This window comes from Fusarium oxysporum, chromosome 4 (genome assembly GCF_000149955.1).
Source record: "Fusarium oxysporum f. sp. lycopersici 4287 chromosome 4, whole genome shotgun sequence".
Lineage (NCBI taxonomy): Eukaryota > Fungi > Ascomycota > Sordariomycetes > Hypocreales > Nectriaceae > Fusarium > Fusarium oxysporum.
In genome coordinates, this window is record NC_030989.1 from 3,270,475 (window position 1) to 3,295,435 (window position 24,961).

The 24,961-nt window shown below is 49.4% G+C and overlaps 7 protein-coding genes across 8 annotated transcripts; 4 read left to right on the top strand and 3 right to left on the bottom strand.

The window, feature by feature from the left end:
• Nucleotides 1–1,436: 1,436 nt before the first annotated feature.
• On the top strand, nt 1,437–6,855 carry FOXG_04040 (uncharacterized protein; the record flags this gene model as incomplete). The annotated part of the gene is made up of 2 exons (XM_018381913.1): nt 1,437–5,964; nt 6,014–6,855. 2 exons carry the CDS (start codon nt 1,437–1,439, stop codon nt 6,853–6,855), a joined length of 5,370 nt encoding a protein of 1,789 aa, XP_018238525.1.
• Nucleotides 6,856–8,500: 1,645 nt separating this feature from the next.
• Nucleotides 8,501–9,948, bottom strand: FOXG_04042 (uncharacterized protein; the record flags this gene model as incomplete). Its single annotated transcript, XM_018381914.1, has 5 exons — nt 8,501–8,825; nt 8,904–8,949; nt 9,000–9,031; nt 9,364–9,420; nt 9,851–9,948. 5 exons carry the CDS (start codon nt 9,946–9,948, stop codon nt 8,732–8,734), a joined length of 327 nt encoding a protein of 108 aa, XP_018238526.1. The 3' UTR covers nt 8,501–8,731.
• Nucleotides 9,949–10,598: 650 nt separating this feature from the next.
• Nucleotides 10,599–13,093, bottom strand: FOXG_04043 (uncharacterized protein). The gene is made up of 2 exons (XM_018381915.1): nt 12,157–13,093; nt 10,599–11,906 (listed from the first exon to the last, which is right to left on the bottom strand). Exon 2 carries the CDS (start codon nt 11,902–11,904, stop codon nt 11,014–11,016), a length of 891 nt encoding a protein of 296 aa, XP_018238527.1. The 5' UTR covers nt 11,905–11,906; nt 12,157–13,093; the 3' UTR covers nt 10,599–11,013.
• Nucleotides 13,094–14,146: 1,053 nt separating this feature from the next.
• FOXG_04045 (PiT family inorganic phosphate transporter) lies at nt 14,147–18,480 on the bottom strand. Of its 2 annotated transcripts, XM_018381917.1 has the most exons (6): nt 18,061–18,480; nt 17,928–18,013; nt 17,578–17,880; nt 17,319–17,529; nt 17,078–17,266; nt 14,147–17,015 (listed from the first exon to the last, which is right to left on the bottom strand). In XM_018381917.1, the coding sequence occupies exons 1-6, from the start codon at nt 18,160–18,162 to the stop codon at nt 16,077–16,079; spliced, it is 1,830 nt and encodes a 609-aa protein (XP_018238528.1). In that variant the 5' UTR covers nt 18,163–18,480; the 3' UTR covers nt 14,147–16,076. The 2 variants fall into 2 exon arrangements, with proteins under 2 accessions (XP_018238528.1, XP_018238529.1); XM_018381918.1 differs by having other exon boundaries at nt 17,578–18,480.
• FOXG_04044 (uncharacterized protein) lies at nt 14,714–18,673 on the top strand. Its single transcript, XM_018381916.1, has 3 exons — nt 14,714–15,429; nt 15,482–17,539; nt 17,589–18,673. Exons 1-2 carry the CDS (start codon nt 14,967–14,969, stop codon nt 15,895–15,897), a joined length of 879 nt encoding a protein of 292 aa, XP_018238530.1. The 5' UTR covers nt 14,714–14,966; the 3' UTR covers nt 15,898–17,539; nt 17,589–18,673.
• A 1,482-nt stretch (nt 18,674–20,155) lies between these two features.
• FOXG_04046 (uncharacterized protein) lies at nt 20,156–22,708 on the top strand. Its single transcript, XM_018381919.1, has 2 exons — nt 20,156–20,704; nt 20,800–22,708. Exons 1-2 carry the CDS (start codon nt 20,533–20,535, stop codon nt 22,518–22,520), a joined length of 1,893 nt encoding a protein of 630 aa, XP_018238531.1. The 5' UTR covers nt 20,156–20,532; the 3' UTR covers nt 22,521–22,708.
• A 63-nt stretch (nt 22,709–22,771) lies between these two features.
• Nucleotides 22,772–24,708, top strand: FOXG_04047 (uncharacterized protein). The gene has a single exon (XM_018381920.1). The coding sequence runs from the start codon at nt 22,969–22,971 to the stop codon at nt 23,788–23,790; it is 822 nt and encodes a 273-aa protein (XP_018238532.1). The 5' UTR covers nt 22,772–22,968; the 3' UTR covers nt 23,791–24,708.
• The last annotated feature ends 253 nt before the right edge of the window (nt 24,709–24,961 follow it).

The window sequence follows — 24,961 nt, forward strand, 5'->3', positions numbered from 1 at the left end:
TCCAAGGCCGAATGTGATGGGCACGAATACGCTGTCCGAAGAATAGCGGCATGTCAAACTATAGAGGTTGCAACCTGTTTCACTAGAGATCCAATCAACACCAGATATTGATTATTGCTGTGAAATTGGCTTGCTTCTCATCGGGAAGGAGATTCCAACATAAACAGGATTTCGAAGGATATGCAACTGTGTTACTGTGGCCAGTCTTTCGTGATTTAAAGTCAGTCCAAAGTTTATGCGGAAACCTGGACAATGAGTGGAAGCAGATTCAAGATAAAAACATCCATTCGCTTATGAAGACTAAAAGCGGAATTCGAGTCCTATATCGATTCACCATAAACCGCACTAGTAGACCTATCACTTCTCTTAGCACATATCGATATGACCAACCACATCAGCTGAAATCAAGGGTTAGAAGTATTTAGTAGATGCTCAATAGACTTATCAAGATGGCACTTTGGGCACCGCCTGGACCCATTAAATTACCAAGAAGCTCTCGTTGATGTCATCGTCCTTGCCCATAGGACCTGGGATGCCTCCCTGAATAACCGGGAATTCGAAACCGAAACCCCTGTCAAATGCTCACAGTAGCAGATATTGCACATATACATCCCAATGTGGCGACTGGAGCTGGAGAGAGAGAACAAAAGAGACGTTAAAAAGTCTAATACGTAGGTGGCTGGTAGACGGTGATATCCGTGACATGATTTGATGCTGGTTGACTCAGCCCCAAACGTTGACAGCAGAGCGCGTCATGGAATGCCGTCTTTGATTCTTGCTGTTGGTTCTATCAAAGAGGGTAGAACTGGATCTCTTGCGCCCTTGACCGTACTTTCTGTCCAATGTCTCCTTGAATCTGTGGTTGTCGTCTCTCGTTGTTGAATTCAAGTTTCACAAATCTTTTAATGTTTGCTACTGAAGATAATAGAGCTCTGAGTATGAGAACAAGACCTATCTAACTACAAGACTCACATCGACTCGGCGTCGTGAGCGACCGCCCCCTTATCTCGATGGTTTCACGTCAGCAAGGCTTGTAATCGATCACAAACAGCCCAGACCTGGATCCAAACCCATCAACGATGTTTTGTTTAAAATCTTACTGTGCCAAGGCATGTAGCACTAAGCCTCATCGGTCTGGAACCACCTGAACTGTCATGATTCCGAGAGCCCTCCTCATACCATATACTAGGGATGAACAAGACTTGGCCCCATAGGCCTTACACAAGCCAGCCTAATCAAACATTGATCCAGGATGTATTGAAGACCGGTATTTCAGAATGTTATTTCTCACGAGCAGTCAATTGCTTGTTTATTGTGAGGATAGGTATGTTGAGATTCGTCTAGTCAACAACTACCAAGATATATAGGGCGAAGCTTCATCTACTCTGGAAGTCGACATCATCAACAACAAGTCGACAAATTATCACAACATAGCCATGACTCACTCTCTGAGCTGGCGAGCCCTCGTGGCTATTACCCTGACGGTTTCAGCTTCTGCATATCCCCATCAAACATACCCAAACCTCGTCCCACGTGCCGGATGCCCCATCCCTGACATCTGCACCTGGGATAGTTGCACCAACACCACTATTGGTCTTGATCCCCGAAACTGTGGAAAGTTCGGGAACTCCTGTGAACCTTCAGAGATCTGCATTGCCGGCCAATGTCTCCCGCTTGATCTCGGTACAGACGATTGTCCTACCGCATGCAAGCCTGGTCAATTGTGCACCAACGGCGAGTGTGTCTCCATCGAGATCGCAGTCGATCCTCTTCACTGTGGAGGAGGATCCTGTGGTCCTTCATCTCTCTGCATCAATCAACAATGTCAAAAGCTCGACATCGGCTCAGATCCTGTATCCTGCGGCCCTTCCAATACCAAATGCGATGCTGGAAGCTGGTGTCTTTACGATACCTGCGTTCCCTTTATCCTCGGTACCAACGTTCAAGCCTGCAATGAGAGAACTTCGTGTTCTCTTGGTACGTCTTGCCAAGATGGATACTGCCGACAAATATTCCTTTCGACCGATATAAACAATTGCGGAGATACTTCCCAGAACTGCACTGCCGGGCAAGTCTGTGTTTCTGGGCGATGTCAGTCCCTTGAAGATAAAGATGCAAACCAGAACTGCGGTACACCCTGCGAGTCTGGCTCATGGTGTTTGGGTGGTGCATGCGTACCGATTAGTATCTCGACGGATACTTCTCAGTGCGGTAGTAGCGCCGAACCATGTGGCAAGGGACAAGTCTGCGTCTCAGGGCAGTGCATTAGCAACCTGGTTCACCAGGAAAGCATCCCTAGGACTGCTTGTAGTCTTTCTACACGTCCAGGAGGATTTGTTTCCGGGCCTGGGGGGTCTTTAGACCAGAACAACAACGGAGGCGGTCAAGAAGGTTCTACCAATGACGCCACTTCGGAACAGGGTAGAAATCAGCAAGGAGGAGACTCTACCTCGAACAACAATGGCTCTGGCGGTTTTCCTGGTAACGCTTCAGGTGGAGGTGGTCAGACTCAAGGCGGCCAAGGCGGTTACCCGGGGGGTTACCCGGACGGCTACCCGGGCGGCTTCTTGGGCTCACGTCCAGGTTCCAACTCTGGCTCTGGTAACAACCAGGGTGGCACCGATAACTTTGGCGCTGGTCGTCCAGGCCCAGGCGAGGATGGTAAGGGATTTCCATCTTCTGCATGCGAGCCAGAGTGCGCATCAAACTTCATCTGCGTTAGCGGAGAATGCCTTTCGGTTTCGGACCCCTTATCCTGCGGACCCTCCACCAACCTCAATCGCCTATTCCATCGGCAAAACGCTGTATGTCCACCAGGTTATGCCTGTATCGACGACCGCTGCGTTCGAGTAGATGGACCCATCAGCTGCGGCGGCTCTATCTGCCCTGCCAACTATGCCTGTATCCAGGAAGCGTGCGTCCCTCTTGGAGATCCCACCGACTGCGGTGGTGAGACGTGTGCCAGTGATGAGATCTGCTTGGGTAATACCTGTGTATCGAACCCGGCATTGGCTAGCTGTGTTGGTGTCGTTTGCCCTCCCGGACAGGTATGCCAGAACGGAGACTGTGTCGCCGCCGGTGGCGCGCCTGGTGCAAACGGCAATCCTCAGGGTAATGGCGGTAGACCCGGCAGTGATGGTGGTTCTCCCGGCGGTGGCTCTGGGAACGGCGGTTCTAATGGAGGAGACAACGGTGGAGGCACTGAAGGATCCGGCAACGGAGGATCAAATGGAGGTTCCAACGGAGGTTCAAATGGAGGTTCCAACGGAGGTTCAAATGGAGGTTCCGATGGGGGAGGCAACGGTGCCTCTCCTGGCGATGGCTCAGGCAATGGAGGCTCCGGCAACGGTGACAGTAGCGGTGGATCCAATGGGGGATCACCAGGCGGCAACGGTGGTTCTCCAGGTAATGGTTCAGGGAATGGACCAGACAGCGGCAACCCGGAAGGAAATGGTGGCCGACCTGGTCCGGATCTTGGTGGTGATGGCTCTTCTACTGGCAACGGTGGTGGAGATGGCGGTGCAGCTGTAACCTCACCACCCGCAGATACTGCTACCCGCTCGGGAGCTGGCAATCTTCCAGGTTCGACAGCAGCCAGTGCTGACGCCAGTGACGATGCGCCTATCATCAACCCTGGCCCTGGCACGACTGGCACAGACGGACTCTCAGCTTCAACTACCAGCATTCGAGGTCGCCCTGATGGTAATGGAGGATCATCCGCTTCAGGTGATGGTGGTGGCGATTCTCCTACTCTAGCCTCGACTGGAGCGGCGGAGACCGGTGCTGCTACATCTGATGCAGGACCTATCGTGGACCCTGGATCTGATTCAACAGACCTTTCGGGTGCCAGCACGAGAGTAACAGGTGGTGCAGAAGGTGGCGGAGGCTCTGAGATTACGCTCAGCGGAACTTCTTTGCCCACTGACACCAGCGGGGAGTCTCCTACCGACGGCGGTAGCTCCGCGGCCGGAGGTGTCGGTACCGATACGACAGACATTGACAACCCCGGTGCACCTAGTACCGACGGAAGTGGTATTTCGGCTTCTGAGACTGGTGCCACTGGCACCGATGTCGATGGACAGACAGAGACAGCATCCACTACTCAAGCCGCAACTGCTGCGCCAACGCAAACTACACCATGCTCCACAGACGATGATTGCCTTCTCAATGTTGCTCTCTGCGTTTTCAATGGCCTCAATATCTGTACTTGCGTCGACGGAGTCTGCACGCAGCAGCCCGGAGGTCCTGAAGGTACAGGAGTCACCGGCTCTGACTTTGGAACCTCAACAGGAGGTGATGTAGAGCCAACTGATAGTGCTGGGTCGACAGTCACGGATGGCAATGGAGAGACTGCTACTACAACAACAGAAGATCCAGCCGCAACATCGGCAGTATCGTGTTCGACAGATGACGACTGTCTAGCCAATGCTGTCTTTTGCTCAGATGGCTTACTCAACCTATGCATCTGCGTTGATGCCATTTGTATTCTCGATCCTACTTTAGCTTCGACAACCGATGCCAACAACGGACAGACAACTACCGTCCAGGATGCTACCACCACAGATGGAGAAGCAGCCGCAACATCATCAGCTGTTGCCTGTACTACAGACGCTGACTGTTTAGCCGATCTTGGCCTCTGCTTCGATGGCCTCATCAATCTATGCATCTGCGTAGACGCCATCTGCATCGTTGACCCAGCGTTAGCCACGACATCTGGTCTTGACAATGGACAGACAACTACAGATGCTGGTGCTACGACCACAGAGGAAGCACCAGCCGCGACGTCAACAGCAGTGGCCTGTACTACAGACGCTGACTGCTTAGTTGATGTTGATCTTTGTGTAGACGGTCTACTCAATCTATGCGTTTGCGTAGATGCTGTCTGCATTCTCGATCCAGCGTTAGCCACTACTACTGCCGATGCTACAGTCACAGCGACACAGCCAGCTCCAACAGAGACAACTGCAGTTGCTTGCTCCACAGCCGATGACTGCACTGTCAATGTAGACCTCTGTATTATTGGAGGACTCAACCTTTGTGTATGCCTCAACGGAGTCTGCGTTGCTGATCCGAACGGTCAGGAAACAACAGCTGCGAACCCTACTGCGACGAACACTGGACCAGGGGCTACTTCAACTGCAGTAGCTTGCTCTACAGCTGATGACTGCGCTGTCGATGCGGATCTATGCCTTGACGGATTGATCAACCTTTGCGTCTGTCTCAATGCCGTCTGCGTTAATCCTGGAGGAGGCAACGATCCGACAACCACAGAGACGGGCGCGGGATCAGGACCTACCACAGCACCGGTGTCTTGCTCTACGGCTGATGACTGTCTAGCTGATGCTGATCTATGCTTAGACGGTCTGCTGAACCTCTGTGTCTGCCTCAACGCTGTCTGCGTCGTAGCAAACCCTGGGGGTGATCCGACTGAAACAACTGAGCTGCCACCTGCAAACACTAGAACTCCATGCGCCACAAACGGTGACTGCACAGCTAACGCGGCACTCTGTCTAGACGGGCTGATCAATGTTTGCGTTTGCCTCGAAGGTTTATGTATCGTCAGCCCTATTATGAATCCCACGGAAACAACCGCTCCTGCACCAACAGAGACTGCTACAACTTCGTGCAACACTGCCGATGACTGTACCGCGAATGCTGGTCTTTGCTTAGACGGGCTTCTCAATCTTTGCCTCTGTGTCAACGCAGTTTGTATACGATCACCAGGTGGCGGTGGTAACAATGGCGACCCCTGCACTGACGACACTGATTGTACTGCTGCCGGGGCTGTATGCCTCGAGAGTGGTGTTTGTGGACCTGACCCAGGAAACACACCAACTTCGTGTACTACAGCCGACGACTGCACCGCCAACGCCGCTCTCTGTTTGGATGGTCTGTTGAACCTCTGCGTTTGTCTCAATGCGGTCTGTGTACAAGCTGGCAACGGCGGTGGGGACGGTGATACTTGTACGGATGATCCCGACTGTACTACCCCTGGGTCTGTCTGTCTTGAAAGCGGCGTCTGCGGACCTGATCCAGGCAACAACCCAACTTCATGTGCTACGGCAGATGATTGTACAGCAAACGCTGGCCCTTTGCCTCAATGGGCTTCTCAACATCTGCGTTTGTCTCAACGCTGTCTGCGTACAGGCTGGCAACGGCGGTGGAGACGGAGATACTTGTACGGATGATCCTGACTGTACTACCCCTGGGTCTGTCTGTCTTGAAAGCGGCGTCTGCGGACCTGATCCAGGCAACAACCCAACTTCATGTGCTACGGCAGATGACTGTACAGCAAACGCTGGCCTATGCCTCAATGGGCTTCTCAACATTTGTGTCTGCCTCAACGCTGTCTGCGTACAGGCCGGAGGTGGCGGTGGAGGCAATACTGGCGATGCGTGCACCGGCGACGGTGACTGCACTACTCCTGGAGACACATGCAACAACGGTATATGTTCGGCAGCAGGAGGCGGAGGTACAGATGCTTGTGTCGACGCCAACGACTGCCTCCTCTCCGTCAATCCTCTCTGCGCTCTCGGTCTGTGTGTCTGCGTCGATGCAGTCTGCGCTACATCCCCCGACGTTGATGAATGTACCTCCAACGCAGGTTGCAGCGCTGGAGCTACATGTCAAAATGGTGTTTGTGTCGATAACACCGATTGCACGGGTGCAGCAGATTGTCTTGCTAACCTTGATCTTTGCGTTTTGCCGGGGGTTTGTGCTTGTGTCAATGGTGTTTGTGGACTCGTGGGTAACGGTCCTACGCCGGAGTGTGCTGCTGCTGCGGATTGTCGAACTCTGCCGAGGTGTCGTCTGGGATTGTGTCTTTGTGTTGCTGGACAGTGTATTCTTGGCTAACGGGTTTGGTGTTTGGAGCTGGTGCGGTGATGTTTGTATTCATGTACTATACGTTGGTGGTTCAGCTGGCATGTTTTTGATACTAATTCTAATTTTGATTCTTCCTCATCACTCAATCTCCTCCAACATCCGCGTCTTCGGGCACTTGCTGTATGTTCTTGGCTACCATTACAACAACATGGCTTTCGCTACTTATTTAAATCCATTTCGGGATCTTCCTTGTAATAGGCGTATCTTTAGAATCTGCTCTGAACTCCATTTTGTTTCTAATGGCCTCTAGCTGATTTTCAATGTCATGAAAATTCCACTTCAGAGTAGCATTGCGTTGCTACTGGACAACATTACTTATGCATTGACATGAGGGTGCATAACTCGCATTAATGTTTCATAACCTCGGGTTCTGCCCCATCATGAATAATTATGTAACCCTGAACTTGAACCCCTGGAGAAGCACTGGGAAGATATTGTAAAGAGGAGGGCCTTCCCTCGCCTTGCGTATTACAGCTATAAAGAAGCAATTGTGTAGATGCTAGGAGATATAGTCAATAATGCTTAGATCGTGTCTTCTTGTTCAAGTACTCCTTAACAGTGTAAGGAAGATGGAGGTGCAAATGCATCGAGTCTTTCACCCTTCACCAAGGAATCCTGGCGTACGATCACTACCAGATCTCTACCAGCCCTGTCGTCTATCTATGAAATCTCCAGGCTCATATTAACCAACACAGGCTAATGGGTGGTGCAAAGCATCAGACTGTCCGATGTGATAGCAGCCACGAGGAGAAATGATCCACCTAAATAACGGGGAGACGGAAATCGTAGTATTCATTGTGGTCCTTCGTGTGGCTTGGAATTAGGGACATAATGCACAGTGTGTGAATAATTTGAATATCCGGAATGAATCCGGCTTGTCTCATGCAACTTTCTGGTTCACAGCCTGTTAAAGCTAGCGAAGGCTCGGAGCTGTCGCCACACGAATCAGGAAGTAGATGTTTATGCTGAAAGAACATAGGTGGCACCCAACACTTCTTAGACTGACGTTCTTCCGGCTGAGGCCTTGGAAGTGCTGTCCTTTACGAACTCGGGCGACCAGGGCCGGACGACTTTCTTCGTCGGCAAAAAGCTGCATTCGCCAACTTGATGACTTGGAACCAAGGCAAGGATAAGGCCAGTACACGAAGCTTGCTTTAATCTTTGGTAAGATTCTTACCTTCCATCTCTGGAGATGCTGTACCCTGTGAAAGGAGCTCAATCTATTATCTCCCGTTGGTCTAGCGGTTGCTCCGCCGCTGGGGTCTCCCTAAGTGGTACTACGACGCAATTTGCCTCAGAAGGATGCTGGTGACTACGAATGGCTGTATTCTTTCTTACCGCACTCTATTATTGCTAAGGCCAGGCAAATCCAGTTGCTCTGCAACATGACCGAGGTCTTATAGGTTCGAGACTTCCAGGCAACCAAGTTAAGGGACCTTGATCAACTTGGAAGGGTTGACTGATTGCCTTCCATTTCGTCGTTCTAATTGCTACAAGGCTTTAATCGAGCGAGTGCAACTAATTGGTGGTTGTTTACTGTGCTCTAGCTTATTCGAAATGGTGGGTGTGCGGTTTCGGTTCGTGCAGCAAAGCCGCGGCAAGTTTTGCTCAATAAACCTGTTTGCCTGCATATATCACTCGAATTGGCGTTTCCTTTGACCTCATTATTCTTCGGCGTGCTCGTATTGGATCGCGGTGATATGTTCGGTATCGACATGCATTAGCGAAGTGCACTGTTGCATGTGTATCGATCTCGGTGACTGTCCATTTCGTCCTGATAGATAGCCCATTCCTTGCTCTTTCTCGAAATCTTCCCATTACAATTCAAGTTACTTGAAGGCACTCCTTACTCTTTATGTTCCTCGAGGCATGCGTAATCGTTCGAAATTTCGTTGCGTGGATCGATGACGAGCGGGCGAAGTTTACGGACACAGATGTATCTAGAAACGAAAGAAAGAGTAAATCAAGTGAACGGGACGATGTCATCTCCTTATAGACAAGTTACAATAGTTACTTACATAGAAGTTACATCAATGTTGCCATATTTTACGTTTTTCGCCGTGTCTGGTATTCAAAGAAAGGAGGGAGCAAAGATCACGCTGCGGATCCATAACGCGCAATGGCGCGCTCAAAGCCAATCATAAATCTGTAATGACCAGAATAAGTTGCAAGGCTGTCGTCAAAGGCAAAATTACTTCAGTCTGTCATATATGATTTCGAAGTTTCGCCTGAAATATGCGAATATAATCGTCAAACTGCGCAGTGCGCTTCTGTCAGCTTGGCGGGTGAGGCCATGATTACATGGGGCTGAGCTTGACCTTGAGAATAGTACTTGGCCTGTGGTCTTTGCATGACTGCATGTTTGCCACATCGCATATCATGGTTGTGCGGTCTGGATCAAAGCTCTCCATGGAAAGGAGCAGTAGACAGCGGCACTACGAAATCTATGATCTCCCTTTCGCCAAAGAACGAACTCACACTGCCCGTTGCAAATCTGAGAAGTGGCCGGGGGTTTTCAACACGCTCTCACCATTGCTACTTGTACAGAAGTTTCATTACACGAGGCATGTTAGCTACCAACTGGATGGCACTACGCTCACAATAGTGACGCTGTGCTTGCCATGTGAGACATCATCTGTGGATCTTGCGTGCTAAGGTCCAAGGATTATGATTGGACACGGACGCATCGTCCGTGTCACAGTGATTGGCTCTTCCAGTCTCCGGAAACATCGTCCGCATAGACGTGATTGGCCAAATATTGTGACGGCCGATTCTCTGGCTCTCTGCATGCACATCCCGCAGCTGCTGCATGCGGTGCAGATAGCGCAACAAGGGTACCGCTCGTGAAGCCCCGGCATTATCTGGGCCTGTCCTGTGCGATCAATCGTGCACTTATGCTGTGCAAATTATCGCCCGATCTCGATTCGATTCTAGTAAGGTTGGTCCTAGCTAAGATTGCACGTACGCGTTTCGATGCGTATCGAGGTAAAAGTCTCTTGTGTTCGAGGGGGTGAGGTCGTCATATTCAGAATTTCTGTGGGAGTCAAGGTCGTCAGAAATCATGGGGTGTCGGAGCTTTCTCCGATGTCTATACCGGAAATAGAATAGAACGAAAGGTCCTTCTGAGCTAAATGTTGGTGATACTTGGAAGTGAGACTGAGCCCAGCCCAAGCCCAATTAAAGTTGGCAAAAGCATGTGTAAGATTGTTGGTGGTGAAACTAGAACACGCATGTCTGTGATTGTACTACCGTTCCGCTCTCAACTGGACTGTCTTTGGCTCATCAATAGCATAACAAACTGCAGTGTCCCCGAGAAACAATTCCTATGACCCACTGGTCCCGACAATCTACTCAGCGCCATGATATTTCCGGGGACCGTTGTAACCTTGTGGCTTTCAGCCTAGCCAATCTTTGCGTTAGGGACCTCTCCGAGCTACGCAATGCATCGATAATGACAGCAGTTCTGTCCAGTTAAATGTCTGGGGGGCCCCGGGTGGCGATAACAGAGTTCAACGTCGCGAAATTGTTTCCGTTATTGTGTCCTCATTTTGAACTTGTAGCTTGAACAAGACGAGCCTAGGATAAATGCGACCGTTGGATGGATGTCCGTGAGCCGTTCTCGTACGAGAACCTTGTCCAGTCAGCAATCGTCCTCTTTGACTGCCTCGCAGCGAAAATTGACCTTGTGTTTGACTTGATGGCCAATCGTATCACGTTGTAATTTGACATGTTGATTCAACATTCCACACTCAGTTAATGTGATATAAGTGAGAACCTACGGCATGGATCTATTGATGTTGTACAGTAACAGATGCAATACCATATAAATTTGCCATTCAGCGAAGCCAATCAAGCCTGATAGCTTTTTACAGTAAAATCTTCCAACGCCATTTGAACTCGTCAATCCCAGAGTCGCACAGAAAAAATATGTGATAAAGAAAGAAAAGACCACAAGAGGTGTAGCATATCACCCCATCGTATTCGATATCTCCCTTGGGTCGAGCAAATCCCAGTGACTCCTCCGTTGCATTTTAATGAACACTTGTAAACATCGACCGATCTTTTTACCGTGTCGACTCGTCATAATCATCGTCTTCGTATCTTTGAATCGTACACAGGGGCCTCTTCTCAATTATGCTGGGGAAAGGGGCAAATCGGCGGTGTCGCATGGTTCTGTTTGCCTTCGCCCAGGTCTTGGATGTATCGGTGTGCTTCGCTCGCGATGTACTCTTGGATCAACTGACATTCGCAGTCGGTGTGTTGTAGGAGTTTCATCTTGAGGTCGTAAACTTGCATCGTGAGGTCGGACACGCAGCTTGACAGGTCGCGGTTGGCTTGCTCCATGTCTTGTTCGTCGGCTCGAAGTTTCTTCGCGTCTTCGCGCTTCTTGATGCGGAATTTGTTGGAGGCGACGCGGTTTCGCTCCTGGACCTTTCTGCTGTACTCGTCGAGTTCTTCCTTCGGTTCAGGAGACGGAGTGTTCGTGGGTTGCGGCTTGGCGACTGCTTTGCCTTTGCCGCGTCCTTTGGGCTTTTCTGATACTGCTTCTATTTTGGTTGTCTTGCGAGTTGACGCGCGTCTTGGAGCCTTCGACGCTGTAGATCGGCTCCCATTACGTTTTCGTTTGTCGGGCTGGGTTGATGAAGAGCCTCTACGGCTTTCGGAGTCACCGGTCGCATTCTCTACGCTGGTTGACTCGGTAGAAGGAGATGGGACGGGACAGCTGTGCATTGAGGTTGAAGGGGATGGCCATTGTGTCGAGGAGCCTTGATTGTCGGCGTACTGGGGATATTGTTGTTGGTTTTCTTGCGCGTAGGCATTTGGAGCGGCCATGTTTGCTGCTTCGGCAAAGGCGGCATTCTCGGACCACCATTGCTCCCAAGGACCCTGGGAAAGCGTGCCGTATAGATTCATGCCTGACGGGTCTTGGGCCATGAGCTGCATATTTGGGTCATAGGGCTGGTTGCCATCATCTAAAGGATGGACTGGTTGTTGGAAAGGAGGGTAGACTGTACCCATCTCTGCAATTTGAATGATGATGTTGTTAGATAGCTTGGTCGAGTCAGACCTTGAAGGTTTCGATCAAGTCTGGAACTGTAGTGGAGATAAAAGATGCTACTAGGAGTGAAGCTTGGACCCTGCCAATGGAAGCGAAAAGGAACCGTTATAAATAAGAGACGCAAAAAGGAAGGGCGGAGGACCAGGTTAGGGGGACAGTGTGGGAGCCAAGAGGGGGGCGAACAACAAGCGGCTAGTACGTAGCATACTTACAATGTGTACTGTAGCACTCAATCTGGTGTTTACCAAAGTCGGGACAAGACAGGACAAGTCCAGAGAAGAGAGGGGAATTGGAGTTTGGCCCCAAGCCATCAAATACGGAATGAGTTTAGCCCTAGGGATCATGCACTCAACTGGAGTCTGGAGTCAGGGGTGTGAGGGGTCGATAAGAGTGGACGTTAAGCCAATGTGTCACTTTTTAGTGAAGGATCCGACTTAAGCTATGCTTAGCAAGCAATGCAGAGCATTACCAGCGGGGAATAACAGAGATGGCATTGACAAATTGGGCGTTTTGACCGAACATGCAATTGTGAATGAACTACTCCAGCGCATGAAGTACAGATTAAATGTCTCACCGCAGTTAAACATAACATGGAGACCACCGAGGAGAAAGCTGCATCGAGGCTCTGATGGATGGATAAATATCGGTGCACATCTCCACGAAAGCAAAACAGCCAAAGCCAACCAAACATCCCGTGAGACATTGGGGCAAATAAAGATCTTCCCAGCGTCATGAGACGACTGCAGCAATATCCGGACCATATCTTCCTGGAGTTCCTCACGAGCTGCTAGACCCAGCCGAGGCTAGTAGTGTGTGAGGAAGACTGTGAAAATTAAAGTCTTCTAGGGTCCGTCATTGGATGAGGTTCGTCGGTTCTAGAGCCGATGGCCGTGATTGGACGAGATCGTACGGCTTTAGGTCCGAGGGGCATCATTGGTGGATAAGGTCCAGACAGTGGGACTGGATCACAAGTATTTGGGCTTGACAGGGGCGTCACGCCAAAACAGCCCAGGCATGAGACAATATTTCATGGCTTGTTGATTATCACGAGAGGGAGGTAGTAAGAGAGAAAAGAACCAAAAGAAAAGAAAGATCAGCGCTACGCACAGCTTGTCACCATTTTCAAGGCGACTACGGGTCCTATCATGCATATGATACCCATGCATGCCAACATTCGCTATCGAACACCAAGCGGGCAAACAACATGCAAGTCTACAGTATAAAAATAAAATGAAATGAAACGATACTTAGCAAGATAAGGAAAACACTCTGCATATCACGTACCTTGGCTGAAGAGTCTGGCGTGGATGCAACAGTACTCACTAGTCAAGCCCTCATTGGTCAACGTAAATCAACACCCAATCAGCGTCCACGGAATCACCTACCGTCGACAGGGCCATACTACGTAATGTGGCTTGAAGCGGACGAGATCAAGACTTTTTTCGGCGGGGGGTCACGCACTACATCTGCGAGATGTTGTCCCTTTGGCATCACATTCTTTACATTGTGTTGTATCTGTTATTCATTCCGAATTGACTTTTCTCTTTTTTACCGAATGCTACTATTCATCTCATGAGTCCCCTTCGAAATCGGCAGATCGTGCAGATACCATGACGAGGCGTTTGCGTCGATGTTTGCAGGCCACACCGGAAGATAATAATGTGATGCTTTGATCAAAATTGTCGCACTCCAGAATGGATATCTTCTTCCTCAGTGACAGGAGTGTCATCACATCATTCATGCACCTGCAGAGCATACAGTAGACTGTGCACTGCGTGAGAACTTCAGAATACTCCTACAGATACTGTAGAGAATAAATGTTCAAAGATCTGCAGGATGGACCCTAAGTCCTTGGAATGGGGGGCCGTCACCTTGTTTTGTGTGTCTTGGATGGGGGGCATCACATACCGGGGCTGTCGTGTACCTCCGCGGGCGGTCACAAACACCCTCCAATACAGGTGGACTGCATGACTAAGTTCCCCTTGCTTTGATGGAGAGAACAACTTTTGTTCATTGACAGGACAGGTCATTTAGAAATTGGGTTGGACGAGATCATGTTGTAGAGCCAGGGGGTCGGGAGGTAATCTTGCACTGGACTGTAAACAGGAATTGCCGGCGGACCACTCCCGGTGGTTCTTAACGGTTAATAATATTTCTGAAAAACTTCACCAAATCCTAGTTATTTATGAGCAGGGAGAAGAGACATCACCTAAGCAATGGCGTCAACGTGGAGAACGAAAGGTCCGAAGACTCAATGTAACTGAAGAATCAAGGCTGTATTCATCGTAAGAAAGTCCAAACTATCATATCGGTCGTGATTCATCATACGTGTAACTCTCACTCTAATGAGCTACGGGATTGACAAGGATTCATGAGTAGTGCTTGTCTGGTTACTTGAGACAGGTACTGGTACTCGGTACCCGTGCGGGCTTTACCACCAGTATCTAACTCCCCATCCATCAAAAACCGAGATTGACCGAGATCTTGGGGCGGTATACGGAGTACCAAGATCATGTCAGTTCCCTGATGACTGAATCAGATGCCATGACGATTCTCTAGGGTCATATTGACAGTTGAGATCAAGTCCATTATTTCCGTCTTGTGTTGGTAGGGTTCAAGGGACGTCGTTGTACCCAACTTCCATTAGGCTCCGAGGGGAGCGTTGAAATTCTCAGGTCCGTGCCGAGGCCTATTCCCTGATTCCAGTAAATGCTCCCTTTGTTAGCTTGCCCAGAGCCCGGGCTTTTAATTGCAGTAAGAGAACTTAATGTCCATTCCGTTTTCGTAGCCAGTTTCTCCGGTGCTTCTTATTGGTTCCAGTATTTGTAAATCTCAGTGACCATTATTGCACAGTGATCCTTCTCCTCTCCTCAGTAGAGGATATTCAGCACACCAGCAGAATCCTTTTTCATCACGGCCACGATGATTCACTGCAGTAGCACGGGGTGGAAGAGCCTCTCTTTATTGGCACTTCTCTCAACAACATGATTTCTTCTACTCTTCCACAACCCTCCTCGGCATAATGTACGCACCAACTTCTTCAGCCCCTTTCTCCCGTTCTGCTCTCAACCCTCCTGTACGCTTCGTACCACCATGCACAGCTCCAGCAATCGTGAAGCAAGAACCAGATGATGCGGAACCAATACTGATTGGCAGCAATAGTCCCTCGCCCGAACCTCGATCCAGCGTCGAATCCCGCAATCGCCTCTTCACCTCCCTCGGACTCGGCGATCACATCTTTCGAAACCCACGCTCCATCACGACTCCTGACGATCTCGACGACTCTGAACTGAAACGATGTTTCGATATACTCCACGCTTGCAGTCTTGCGACAGAGTTCAACGCGACGCTTTCTAATACCAAGGATACAATGGAGGACTTCCTAACGGCCATCTTCAAGAACTGGACGGGAGACGCGGGTGAACCGGACAAGCCAACTATGGACTTTGTTGTTCGCGAGTATATTAGTGTTGGAAACATTTGCAGTAAGAGACATGTCAATCGCGACGTCACTTGACTTCACGTTAACCCTCCCAGGCCAGCCCGCCAATCATCGAACCAGCTCCTCATGCGCCGAATCATCATCCTGCCGCACCCCAGTCTTTGGAATCGCCACATATCGAAGTCGACCAGCTCAACTCAGCATCAGTTTCTCCACCACAGAGCCGGAGCAAGGTTCGAGCCAAGATGCACAGGACTTCTTCTGTCCGATGGAGCGCACTGATGTGAGATGGGAGGAGGGCGATTGGATGACCGATTTACGACGGAGCATGAAGAGGACTTGTATCAACAAGGTGCACAGGTACAATAAACATCTTGCGATATGGTATGTGAGAAGCTTGGTAGGCGGTTGGGCGAAGGGAAGCATTTGGATGGGGAAGGACGTTGAGGTCTTTTCGTTTGTGGCGAAGGAGGCTGTTGATGCGACGTTTGCTATGATGGGGGATATTTGATTGGTCTTTTGGAGATGGTACACACTAAACTGGAAGACAATGGGCTTGGGCATCAAAGGTATCGAAGACAGAATGTTGCGCAACCATGGAACAAGACGTTACACGGCAAGGTGTTTTGGGAGTGTACACAAAGGACGATACCAGGATGAACAAACAATGACTTTTCTTTTGAGACTGCTCTAGTCAACTTCTTGTAGGTGCTTCTTTATCGACCTCAAACCATGAGGGTGATCATGTCCTTCATGGTCCTCACGCTCGTCATCCTCCGGCCAATCGGGAAACCCATCATCAAACAGATCCTCTAGCGCCTCACGCTTCTCTTCATCACTCTTCTTCTCATCTCTCATAACCCCTTCCCACTTCTTGAACTCATCGTCAGTAAGTAAACACTCATCCAACATCTTCTCAAGGGCCTTGTGATCCAGGTTCTCTCCAATAAACACCAATTCCTGACGTCTATCGCCCCATTCCCCACCCTTCTTAATATCATGCTGCACAAGCCCATCAACCTCTGGGTCGCCGGTTGTATACTCCTCCGCAGGAAGGGTGCAGAACCATGGACGTCCACCGGTTAGTGTGAGCATAGCTCCAGCTTGGGACCAGTCTCCTGCGCGGTGGGGACGTGTTGCGAGGAAGAATTCACCCTTTGAGCGGAAGAGACGTGCGAAGATGGGATGTTTCCGCTTGGTTTCGAGGATTACTTCGTTAGAGGGTGTGAAGAGATCCTCTGCGTCTTGCATTTCAGAGTCATCAAACTTTTGCTTCTTGGCCGCAGGCTCGGGTGAAGGGGCAGATTCAAGGGTGGAATGGGAGCTGCGAGGTGATGATGGGGCTGAGCGCTTTCCTCGGGATGAAGAGGAGTCAGAAGTGTCTTGGTCGACTACAACATCTTCGGTTGAGTCCTCAGCATCTGGGTAATCGACCATCTCAAGGTCTTCGTCTTCTTCCTCTCCCTCCTCATCGTCGTCTTCGGGCTGCTCAAGCTGCAAGATGAACTTGTCATACAGCAGTGCCCAGAGGCGGCGTGGGTGGAATGGTCGATGACGGCTGTAGATGCAGCTTCGTACAGAGTATTCTTCAGTCTCAGGCTTTGGTGTAAGGACATTACGACCGTTGACCTGGGGTAACATCAGTAAGTGAAGCCCACTTCGTTATTGGTACGGAGACGGATATATCATACCTCACGAACGGTCATGGCATGAAGGTCTTGAAGCCACCCATAACCAGACTGGGCAACCTGAAGATTAAACATGCCAGTGTTGACAATCTGCTTGACATCGACCTTACCATAGCTCGACTCAAGGATCTTGGCGCGATGGTTGAGCTTCTTGATCAAGTCTAGCAAGCGAGGTTTTGTCGAAGCATCAACCTGATAATATTTTAGCTCAACGTAATGGAGAGAGGGGTGCTCTTGAACTTACCATGTCGAGTTTGTTGAGGATGATAACATCCGCAAACTCAATCTGATCAACCATAAGATCAGAAACAGTCCTTTCATCCTCAGGCGTGACATCATCACGTCTTGAAGACAGCAAATCACTCGTGTCAAAGTCATGCAGCATAGTAAAGGCATCAATGACAGTCACAGTAGTGTCGAGTCTGGCAAACTTCTCAAGACCACCAGCTTCCTTGCTGTACAAAAGTTAGTATCTCGCCCCTCGCTTCCGAAAAGGTACTTACAGTTGCTTAAGAACCTTGATCGTATCGGCATCCAGACCAGGTGCACCCTCAATGGATCCCATAGCGTCCATCTGCTCAGCAAGTCTGGAGTCGAATGTCTCAGCGACCTGCTCGGGCTCACTGATACCGCTGCTCTCGATAATGATGTAGTCAAACTCTTGAAGTTGAGCTAAACGAACGAGTTCTTCCAGGAGATCACCGCGTAGGGTGCAGCAGATACAGCCATTCTGAAGAGCGATGACTTTCTCTTGAGTCTTTGAAAGATGGTGTGTTTTCTTGATGAGGGAGGCATCGACGTTGATACTAGAGGTGTCAGATTCTGGGATTGTTGAAAGAGAATGTGAACATACGCTCCAATGTCATTGACTACTACTGCAATGCGGAGGCCATGCTCACTTCGGAGGATATGCTGGAGCAGAGTTGTTTTACCAGAGCCCTACATAGTCAGCAAGGATTCCTTGATCAAGGATCAAGGAGACTCACCAAGAATCCAGAGAGAAGCGTCACGGGTAAAGCTTTTGGAGGAATGCTAGGCTTCTTGACACCCTTGCTCTTGTTTCCTTTCTTGACCTTGTTCTTAGCCATTTTGAACGCTGAAAAAGACAGTGAAGAAGAGAGAAGACCCCGGTGAGATGTGAAGAGTTGGAGATGACCTGGGTTCAGAGAAGGTCCCTTTCTTGGAACGGTGGTATTTCTACTTGTTGTGACTTACACAAGATTCTTGCTCACAATCGTACTGCTCATCAGGGTATGGACCCTGAGGCCATCAAGGTGACGCTATCGCGAGTGTGAGTACCTTGATGACATTTCGAGTGAGTTTATTGGCTACCGTTGGCAGGAACATGGAGTTGAATTTGGAACTAATTGTGACGAGGTTTAGTGGAATATGCAAGCAAAGATGGGGGATGCGGAGCCTCCAAAAGGGTTTGCGCATTTCTAGACATATCAAAACAAGTTCAGACGACTTATTACTACAGTGTGTCAGTAAACTCTTAGCAAAGACTTATAGGCCATTTAATAGTAAAGTTGATCGTAAGGGCAATTGAGATTGAGATGTTTCCAGTAGGATGTCATAACAAGACGCCACAGCTCAGTGATGATGATTGAGGGATGCCTTGATGCACTTCACAACCAGGGCATTTGGTGCATTATCAATTCTCTCAAGGTCATTGGCTTAGCCAGCCTCTTACTGCCAACTATCACAGACTAGGAAATTGTGTAAGTGGCTTGAAACAAAAGAGCGTGTGCATCGTGACGACCTTGTTGAGTTGTTGAGAACCTTGATGTCTTTTGTCATAATACCTTGAATGGTGCAATAGGAAAATTTATTGAATTTTTGCTGGCAGTGGATTCCTAAAAGCCGCTTGGGGAGCAATTAATGGTAAAGTTCGAGCAGTGATAATCTTCAAGGGAGTCTACGGCTTTTAGATTAAATACGAAAATTGTCAGACTGGTGATCCAAGTTTACGTATCTTGGCTATATCAATTGAGGTACAAGGACCTCGACAAGACTTGCCATGACAATTAGCTCTACAAAATTATCCATCATGCGACTGGGTTCTGAGTTGCATTGATTGTTTTGGGGTGGCATCCGATCAAGGTATCGTCCTTGATACATGACATTGACTGACACTACACCTGGACTTCGGCTAGATGAAATGCAGGATGAACAATAATTCGAAACTCATCACGTTGGTCATGATCGTGATCAGATCTTGACTTTGGATCGACAAAATGCAGATACTAATGGTGTGACCATGACTGCGCCATACTGTGAGCGCAATAATCATGGACAGAAGTTGGTGATACAATGTCTGTTATAGCGAAACATGGCTGTCTGCTTTGCCATTGTTCTAAGTTTTATAGGCATACCGAGTGTGACCTCAATACTGAGAATCAGCTACTTCACGATTATCAATCTTCTGATGGAGTCTTGATATTCTGGACAGCAGCTATGTCGAGTTGAATCCGATCTTTCGGCCGAGCAGCTGGAGGGACGGCCGGCCCTAGGTTAACCATTGATGAGTTGCGGTTCGCAAAATGGAGACGGCCCTACCGCCTGGCGTCAGATATGCATATATCGAGAAATATGGACATGACAGGGCATTCGCCTTATTTTTCGATAAGCGCAGACACTTCTGAGATCTCACGATAAGACTCCTGGCAAGTATTCAGTATCGCAACGAGAGCCGCCTCTTTTGCTGGAGTCTCTTGGGCAGGGGCGCTAAAAGAACAAATCACATACCGACCTCGTACTGCCGGCGCAATTGAGTTAAAATAGGATGTGCTATACCGAGGTGAGTAATAAATTGATCTTCGTCGACATACTCAATAAAACGGCAAATCTTAGATCTGATTGAAGCGTATTTGCAGGCTTGCTGTCTCTGTTACGGGGCTCAAGCCTCGGGTTGCCTAAATTGGGGATGATCTGGATATTCTTATACCCGGTCATCGTGAAGCAGCAAGATAATAACAACCATAGATCGTGACAAATATAATAGCTACTTTATTTTAAAATACGTAATTAACTTTAAAAAGTTATATGCATGTAATCTTGTTTCAATTCGATTAATTTACCACGCTGTTTGTATTTTTTTTTTATACAGAATTTGCTGATATTCACATAACGAGGCACATCTCAGCCGAAACCAACTGCCGCAGGATAGAGCCGCAGCGCCTCCCGTCTCTCAGGCCCGAAACCGAGAAAGACAACTCTCAACGCGGGGTCTCCGCAATCTCCACGCCGGCCCGATCGTTCTACCCAAGGTAAACGGTAAACGACCTCACTCACCTCAATTATAAGATCAATTCCAGCTTCAGGCTCTTTGACTTGTCATCAACTCCCCTTCTTCACATCAGCCTGTACCGTGCCCCCTGCGTGTCACCCAGCAACCAACAGAGCAACATCAACAAAACAAAGCAAAGGGCAAAAGTTACACCGACACAGGAGACACAATGGCAGACACTAAGCCCGCTTATGCAGGCACACCCGCCAACGTCCCAGGCGCAAACGTCTTTGACTTCTTATTCAGCAATCCTTTCCAGCATGAAAATGACTTTACGCCTAGAGCGAGACGTGTGCCAAAGATCCATGATGATCAGCCCATTTTCGTTGACCACGCCAGCGGTACGTTGCACTCCCAAACTCAATCTCACCTCACACTCAATCTTACATGCCTAAACTCAACATCATATCATGGCGACACGTACTGACTTCTCTAGACCGTCCTCTCACTTTCTCACGCGTAAAGCGCGATGCCCTCACTCTAGCAGCCAACCTCCAATCTCTTGGTCTTGATCCCAATGAAATCGAGACCCTCCCTCCAACAGCATCATGTTCTGGCCCAGAGGTCGCACCTGTGGTGCTTATCCAATTGCCTAACTGTTTGCCCTTCGCGACACTCATGATGGGTGCCATTGCAGCTGGCTTAACTACCACATTGGCATCACCCTCACTATCTGCTACTGAGCTCTCATGGGTCATTAAGAACTCGCGTCCTCGCGTGCTCTTCACAGCGAAAGCGTTCCTCAACACCGTCGAGAAAGCGCTTGAGCAGCAGGAAGACGAGGCGTACAAGAGAAGTGTGCGCGTCTACACAGTCGATGTAGCGAGGGATTTGTATCCTCTTTCACCGGCTTCTCATGCTGAGGATGGCGATTGGAAGAACCTTCTTATGCCAGCGAAAGAGCCTCTCACTGCTGGCCACCCGTTCTCACCAGAATCCGCCGCTACACGAACAGCAATTATTCTCTGGTCATCTGGTACATCAGGCCGATCAAAGGGTGTTTTACTATCCCATCAAGCCATCAACTTCTCAATCGCGTCGCTGTGGCACGATGCGGACTTTTACGGATTTCACCAGCGATGGCTAGGTTATGTGCCATTTTACCACGTGTTCGGTCTCACCAACATCTTCTTACTGGCTTTCGCGACGGGTTCTACGGTGTTTACTATGCCCGCGTTCAAGCTCGATACTGTTTTATCCGCGATCCCGCGTCGACAGATCACATATCTTCACATGGCACCTCCCGTGGCTGTCATGCTCGCCAAGTCACCCGTGGTAGAACCCTTCGCGCGACGCGACGCGCGCGGTCGCAATGCTTTCAGCAGTGTTGTTGCGGGTGTAACAGGCGGTGCACCTCTCGGCCACGAAGTCGTAGAGAAGGTCTTCCAACGACTCGGCTTCCTCGTGAGGCTTGGCTACGGCATGTCAGAAGCGTGCAGTGTCACTCTGCAAAGGGGCCTCAGGGAAGAGGACATGCACAGTTACAAGCACGACACAGGAAAGCCTCATTGGGGCGTTGAGCTCATGATCGCTGGTTCAGGTGAATTGAACTCTGAGGATTCTACCACGAAGGCTGCGCCGTTCGGTGCCGAGGGTGAGATTCTCGTGAGATCGCCTGGATTGATGAGTGCGTATGTCCCATCCCATGGACTGGGAAGTAAAGAAGCGCCCGATATGAGCGTCACAACAGAGGCATTCACGTCAGATGGTTGGCTTCGAACCGGTGACGTCGGACATCTCGACGAGGAGGGCACTCTCTGCATCACAGACCGCATCAAAGAAATGATCAAAGTGCGCGCTTACCAAGTCGCGCCCGCTGAATTGGAGGCTATTCTCTGCGGCAGCGATGACGTTGCTGACGCTGGAGTGATTGGCATACACGACAAGAACGAAGCGACAGAGTGGCCGCGCGCTTACGTCGTCGCAGCAGATGAGAGCAAGTCAGAAGCAGAACTTCAAAAGTTGGCGCATGATCTCAAGGATTTGGTCGAGAGTCATTCAGCGCGGTATAAGTGGCTCGTTGGCGGAATTGTCTTCGTAAAAGCAATCCCCAAATCACCGAGTGGAAAGATTCTTCGAAGGGTTATTCGGGATGGTGGCATACAGGGCTTCGAGGTCTCACTCTACCAGCGCAAGAAGCGAGACCACAAGCTGTAAATTTTGACTACACTACACTACGCATGTACTAAGAGCGCCTTGTAAAAACCCTTTTCTCATTTAGCATTTCTCTTTATGGAGTATCTTATTAATAAAACGGTAGTTTAGATTGCAAATCTCAGCTGTGTTTACACAAAGATTACTAAAACATGCTTCGTGATTGGCTGGACCTCGAAATGCCCGTGATGGATTCGGCCTCGGACTTATCCCTTTCGGACAAGGGAGCTCTTTTCGGTCTGTGCAAGGTGTGGGGAGACAAAGAGCGAGATGGGTATAAGACCTGCTTAGAGAATGGCAGTGAATGTGAAAGTATACGATAGAAATCCCGTTTGCATTCGATTTGCTTATAAATTAAACCTGCCAATTGAACCTGTGGCGAACTGCTTTATAAGACCTTTCTAATAACACCACCTCGCAAACACCATCACGTCAATCTCAGAATAACACCATGACACACATTACATCAGAATCTACTCCCCTCCTCCCAGAGCCTGCCACTGAGCGCTCAATCTCCTACCAAAGCTCCCATCCCGCCTACGATGCGCGGCCACTACACCCCAATTACAGCAAGCATGAAGAATGCCATGTTGACTACAGCGACATTCTTCGCGACATCATCATTGGCTTCTCAGACGGTCTCACAGTACCTTTTGCCCTAACAGCAGGCCTGTCAAGTCTCGGCAGTGCAAAGGTCGTCATCATCGCTGGCCTAGCAGAGCTCTTCTCCGGCATGATCAGCATGGGTCTAGGCGCCTACCTCGCCGCCGTGACAGAGCGCGACGCGTATCATTCCCAAGCTGGTAAAAAGGAATTCGCGGTTCAAAATAGACCTGGTGACGAGCGCACGGGTGTTTACGATGTTTTGGAAAAGTACAGCGTCTCGCGAAGTGCCGCTGCACCTTTGGTAGACGAGCTCTGCAAGAACCCCACAGAATGGGTGCGCTTCATGATGGATTTCGAACTCAAGCTCGAGGAGCCCAATGTTCATCGTGCGTGGATCTCAGCGGTCACCATGGGATTGAGCTACTTCATCGGCGGACTGATCCCCATGATTCCCTACTTCGTCATGTCTCGCGTGCGCGAAGCATTGTTCGTATCGATTGGTATCACGGTCGCTGTGTTGTTGGTATTTGGATACGTCAAGAACTACGTCGCAATTCGCAATCATCGTGCGGGTGTCTGGGGAGCGGTGCAGACATTGGTCATTGGCATGTTGGCAGCTGGCACAAGCTATGCGATCGTGCGGGGTCTAGATTCGAACGATTCTTGACGGATGGTGTGACTATGGCGCGACGGAGGCGTTTGGCTACGGCGTTAGGGTTCTTTTGGATGCGAGCAAAGTCCTCGTGATGGACGGTGTGATTCAGGATTTGGGTGCGATAGGGATAAAAGTGATGATATCAGAATATTCGTATTAACGACCGAAATGACAATACTCCATTCCTCCAAAGGCAGCGTTTGTTTGCCTAACCAAACAACCATCTCCCGTTCCTACCTCCTCCCCCACTTATTAGTAGTGATCTGTTCGGGTGGTATCATCAACACTGACCTGTGGAAAAAAATGTGAAGCCATCACCCTCCCCAGAGTGATCGGAATTGAGTCATCCAGCCCGCAAAGGGACAGGACGCCGCGTATCGCACTTCAGTTTTTCCCAAAACGAGCCTCGCAAAGACGTTCCCATAGAGGCAGCGTGACGAAAGCACGCGCTCTGAGTATTTCTGATATCTTTTGCAGACGTGACATTGACGCCAGGCCGTTACCGGCAGACCGACGGTTCTAGCAGGATGCTAGCTGTCGGTGATGGGTGAGGCTTACTCCGAATTTCCCACATGCGAAGAGTGATTGAGAGACATCGCGAGGCGTGTCTCTCTGTTTGTAGCATGGAAACGCAGCGTTGGGGAGGGCGAATGGCTTGAGGAGGGAAAGATTTTGGAAGCAAGGAAGGGTTTTTTATTGTGCGGATACAGCCGGGGTTAAGCCGGGTGGGGCTGTAGGGTAGACCTAGTTGAGCTTTCTGCTTGAAGGAAAATACCTGTTTACCTCAAAAGTTTAATGATGGATCCTTGTAGTCCCGAGAGTTTGGTAGCGAATGTGATTGAAGATAGGTCTCCAGGGTGTGACTTCGACTTTTTCCTGCTCCCATGGCTTCGATACCTCAAAATGGCGGTCGCCCAATTTTGATTTCCTCGACTACAAGATCAACAACCACTAACAATAGGCATGTCAAATCGTGAGGAAGTTTCGTATCGTTCCTAGTCACCCTTAATGAGGAGCGATATATATCTCGTATTGATTTAAGAATACATAAACCAACAGCAACTACAATAAGTCTCTTAAGATCCCTCATCAATGTATGGTTCTCGAACCTGCTCAGCTCCTGTCACCTCGGCTGTATGAATTACTAGCACGTTTTCAAGACATGCTCATGTTATACAGATAA

Bases quoted from the DNA above. Each gene is read 5' to 3' on its own strand.
- FOXG_04043 (XM_018381915.1), bottom strand. From the start codon at position 11,904: ATGGGTACAGTCTACCCTCCTTTCCAACAACCAGTCCATCCTTTAGAT.
- FOXG_04044 (XM_018381916.1), top strand. From the start codon at position 14,967: ATGTACGCACCAACTTCTTCAGCCCCTTTCTCCCGTTCTGCTCTCAAC. The intron at 15,430-15,481 runs GTAAGAGACATG...TAACCCTCCCAG, and splicing joins TAGTGTTGGAAACATTTGCA to GCCAGCCCGCCAATCATCGA.
- FOXG_04045 (XM_018381917.1), bottom strand. From the start codon at position 18,162: ATGGCTAAGAACAAGGTCAAGAAAGGAAACAAGAGCAAGGGTGTCAAG. The intron at 18,014-18,060 runs GTGAGTCTCCTT...CTGACTATGTAG, and splicing joins CGCTTCTCTCTGGATTCTTG to GGCTCTGGTAAAACAACTCT. The intron at 17,016-17,077 runs GTATGATATATC...ATGTTACCCCAG, and splicing joins ATGCCATGACCGTTCGTGAG to GTCAACGGTCGTAATGTCCT.
- FOXG_04046 (XM_018381919.1), top strand. From the start codon at position 20,533: ATGGCAGACACTAAGCCCGCTTATGCAGGCACACCCGCCAACGTCCCA. The intron at 20,705-20,799 runs GTACGTTGCACT...TGACTTCTCTAG, and splicing joins TTTCGTTGACCACGCCAGCG to ACCGTCCTCTCACTTTCTCA.
- FOXG_04047 (XM_018381920.1), top strand. From the start codon at position 22,969: ATGACACACATTACATCAGAATCTACTCCCCTCCTCCCAGAGCCTGCC.